Source organism: Corvus brachyrhynchos, unplaced genomic scaffold (assembly GCF_000691975.1).
Source record: "Corvus brachyrhynchos isolate BGI_N302 unplaced genomic scaffold, ASM69197v1 scaffold150, whole genome shotgun sequence".
Taxonomy (NCBI): Eukaryota; Metazoa; Chordata; class Aves; order Passeriformes; family Corvidae; genus Corvus; species Corvus brachyrhynchos.
The window spans coordinates 2,133,009-2,136,662 of record NW_008236162.1 but is presented as its reverse complement, the minus strand read 5'-3'; the positions used below and the strand labels follow the sequence as shown (position 1 = coordinate 2,136,662).

General features: G+C 62.6%; 1 protein-coding gene across 1 annotated transcript in view; it reads left to right on the top strand.

Moving 5' to 3' along the window:
- Positions 1 to 714: 714 nt before the first annotated feature.
- Positions 715 to 3,654, top strand: part of DMTN (dematin actin binding protein) — a 5,054-nt gene continuing 2,114 nt past the window's right edge. Inside the window, exons 1-10 of the mRNA XM_017732471.1 lie at positions 715 to 905; positions 1,140 to 1,196; positions 1,821 to 1,895; positions 2,065 to 2,220; positions 2,529 to 2,573; positions 2,666 to 2,774; positions 2,877 to 2,933; positions 3,011 to 3,163; positions 3,247 to 3,356; positions 3,434 to 3,648. Coding sequence (XP_017587960.1) covers positions 1,179 to 1,196; positions 1,821 to 1,895; positions 2,065 to 2,220; positions 2,529 to 2,573; positions 2,666 to 2,774; positions 2,877 to 2,933; positions 3,011 to 3,163; positions 3,247 to 3,356; positions 3,434 to 3,648 — 938 coding nt within the window. The 5' untranslated portion in view covers positions 715 to 905; positions 1,140 to 1,178. The remainder of the gene's footprint in view (positions 906 to 1,139; positions 1,197 to 1,820; positions 1,896 to 2,064; positions 2,221 to 2,528; positions 2,574 to 2,665; positions 2,775 to 2,876; positions 2,934 to 3,010; positions 3,164 to 3,246; positions 3,357 to 3,433; positions 3,649 to 3,654) is intronic.

Here is a 3,654-nt window from a genome sequence, read left to right as displayed (position 1 = left end):
CGGCCGGTGGCCCGAGCGCCCGGGAGCGCGACCGGAGGCGGGGGGCAACGCTGGCTCCGGCACTGGAAAGTGTGAGCCCGGATGTGCCCGCCCGGACAATGCCGCCCTTGTGCCGAGCCGGGAGTGCCCATCCCACCGGTCCTGGATCCCTGGGGAGGGCGGGGAGGTGCTGGGGATGGGGATCATCGGGCTAAAGCCCCCTCCCAGTGACATATCTGGGGGTTATTCGTGGCAGGGGGGTCTCAGGGGATCTGCCGGCAGAGCTCCCTCATCCCGCTCCTCCCTGGCTGCCGGAGGATGCTCCGGGATTTCTCAGATCTGGTCCGGCTCCATCTCTGCATCCCATGGGAATGGGCTCTGCGCTTCCTGGGAGCCGCGGGGCTGTGGGGCAGCAGGATCGGGGTTCCCAAAGGCGGTGCCACCCCCTCACCCCCCGTGCCCAGGCTGCAGGCTTGGGGTCAAGGCCGGAGGTCCCCGCGCTGCTGTCGCTGTCACTGCCCGGCTCTCACGAGGCTTTCCCAACTCCCTCCCCTGTGAAAGGAGAAGTTTTGAGGAGAATGGGGAATTTTCCCCTTTGTGTGTGGCATTGTGGGTTTAGAGCGCGGCCAGGGCCGGGGCCCGGGGGCTGTGGGGGGCTGAGCGCAGCAACGCCCGATCCGCAGCCGCTGGCGCCTTCTCGAGGCCGCGGGACAAAAGGGCGTCACTGCCGCTGCCCGCCCCGTGCAGCAGCCACCGGGCAGGGGCAGGGGACACGCAGCAGGCAGGGGGGAAAAGCCCTACTTTCACAAGGGGTGGCTTCATCAGCCTGCGGGTCACCGTCGCCTCTCTCTGTCCCTTGCAGAGGGAACACCCGAGCCCCAGCGCGGTGTCGGCGCCCAGAGGGATGTGGAGGCACAGAGGCAGAGGTGTGTGGGGTGCCCCACGCCCGTGCCCTGACTGGGGGCATCTCCTGGCACGCCTGTCCTGCTGCCAGCACAGCAATATTTGGGCAAGTGCCAGCCTCGTGCCCCTTTAGGGCCCGGTTTGGGGGGTGTAGGGCTCGGCCCCGTGGCAGGAGGGCGGTGGGAGATGGAACCCCCAGCCCGGGGGTCGCTCTGTGCCCACCCTGGCAGTGCCCGAGCCCCCCGCTGTCCCCACAGGACCCTGTGACTGACACAACCCCGCCAGCCCACAGCTGAATGGAAAGACTGCAGAAGGTATGGGGGGCATGGGAAGGGTTCTGGGGGTCCGGGAAGGGTTCCGGGGGTCCGGGAAGGGTTCTGGGGGTCTGGACAGGGTGCTGGGGGTCCAGGGGAGGTTTCTGGGGGTACAGAACAAGGTGCTGGGGTACAGAAGAGGGTGCTGCGGGTCCGGGAAAAGTTCTGGAGGTACAGAACAGGGTACTGGCGGTCCAGGGAAGGTTCTGGAGGTCCAGAGAGGGTGCTGGGGGTACAGGGGAGGGTTCTGGGGGTCCGGGAAGGGTGCTGGGGGTGCTGGCACTGTGGTGGAGAACGGGGAGCAGGGAGGGCACACGGGTGGCCAAGGACAGGGGCTGGTGGGCAGGGACAGGGGCAGTCATGAGCTGCTGTTAGCAGGGCCCTGCCTTCCTCCTCCTCCTCCTCCTCCAGCCCAGGCTGGCAGCACCCTCTGGTGGCAGCGGGTCCTGGCCAAGCCGCCGCCACCTCCGGGCTGTCCCCTGCCCGCCCAGTGCCCACCAGAAATCCCCCACCCCCAAGGAATCCGGGGTTCGTGGGCACAGGGGTGTCCCTGGGCCCCTCTGCGACGCCTCGACCACACCCCAGAGCCCCTCCCTGGGCTCAAATCTCCCGTTTTCCGTCCAGCAGCCACTGACCTCCCCTGGGAGCGTCTGTTCTTCCCGCGGATCCAGCGTTCCTGGATCTCCCTCCAGCATCGTGGTAAGGAGTCATTCCCATCTTCTCACCGCATCCCTAAATCCATGGGCTCGGGATGTGGCCCCCAAACCCTCTCCATCCCCCAGGCAGGGCCACAGATGATGTGAACTCTCCCCATTCCCAAAAATTCCCTTCCTGCACTCCGAATTAAGGCGTTTTCCCTTCCTTCCAGGCCAAAATGGACAACGAGGTCCTGGGGTACAAGGATCTGGCTGCCATCCCTAAGGACAAAGCGATCCTGGACATCGAACGCCCGGACCTGATGATCTACGAGCCCCATTTCACCTACTCGCTCATGGAGCACGTGGAGCTGCCCCGGAGCCGGGAGGTGAGGGGAAATTCCCTGAGTGGTTTTGTGGGAGAATCCCACCTGGATAAAAGGGTCACAGAGCTGGGGCTGCTGGAATAAAACTCCAGCGTAAAAATACTTAAAATGCACGAAAAATTAATAAAAATTAATAAAAATTAGAAAAATCATAAAAATTCATAAAAAGTCATAAAAAGACATAAAAATTCATAAAAATTCATTAAAATTCATAAAAATTCATAAAAATCCATAAAAGCTCGTGAAAGTTATTAAAATCATTAAAATTCATTACAAACTATTAAAATTCATGGAATTCTTGCCTCCTGCAGCGCTCCCTGTCTCCCAAATCCATGTCTCCTCCTCCGTCTCCAGAGGTGAGTACCGGCACCGCTGGGACTGCGGGAAGGAGGGGGCGATGCTGAACTGGGGAGGGGTCTCGCTGATCCCCGATCCCGTTTTCCCGCAGGTCATCCGGGAGTGGCTGGAGAGCCGGCCCCCCAGCAGCACCCCGCTGCCCCCGTCACGCCAGGGCACTGCCCCGACCCGCAGCAGCGTCCAGCACTTCCACCGACCCGGTAACACCCCCCTGGCACCCCAAACTGACCCATCCAGATGGTCCCGGAGCCTCTTCCCAATCCCATTCCCATTCCCAACCCCAAATCCTTTTTTCCTTCCAGAGACCGACACGACAGAGCTCAACATCTACAAGAAGCCTCCGATCTACCGGCAGAAAGGTGAGTGGGGTGGGAGGGGTGTATCCCACGGGACGGGGTATCCCGGGATGCTGCCTTACCCTCCCTGTGCCCCCCAGACCACCATTCCAGCGCCCACCACGGGAAGCATCTCATAGAGGACTTGATCATCGAATCCTCCAAATTCCCGGCGGCGCAGCCCCCGGATCCCAACCAGCCCGCCAAGATCGAGACCGACTACTGGCCGTGCCCCCCGTCCCTGGCCGTCGTGGGTAGGTGGGAACAGCGGGGTTTTCCCTCCTGGAGACCCCAGGGAGGGCTGGGAATGAGTGGAACCTCCCCACTTTTCCCGCAGAGACGGAGTGGAGGAGGCGGATGGCGTCCAAGAGGGGGGAGGAGGAGGAGGAGGATCTCACGGAGGAGATGAAGAACCTGCGGGAGCTCCAGCGGCAGGAGCTGAGCAAGGTCAGGGGCGGGTGGCACCTTGTGAGGGGCTGGGGATGCTCTGGCACCGATCCCAATCCCTGTCCCTTCGTCCCCAGGTCACCTCCAACCTCGGGAAGCTGATCCTGAAGGAGGAGATGGAGAAGTCGCTCCCGATCCGGAGAAAAACTCGCTCGCTGCCGGACCGGACGCCCTTCCACACGTGTGAGTGGGATTGTTCTCCCTGCATCCCGGCCCTTCCCCTCCTCACCTCTGGCTGCCTGTACCCCACCTGCACCTCCCAAATCCCGCCTGCACCTCCCAAATCCCGCCTGCACCT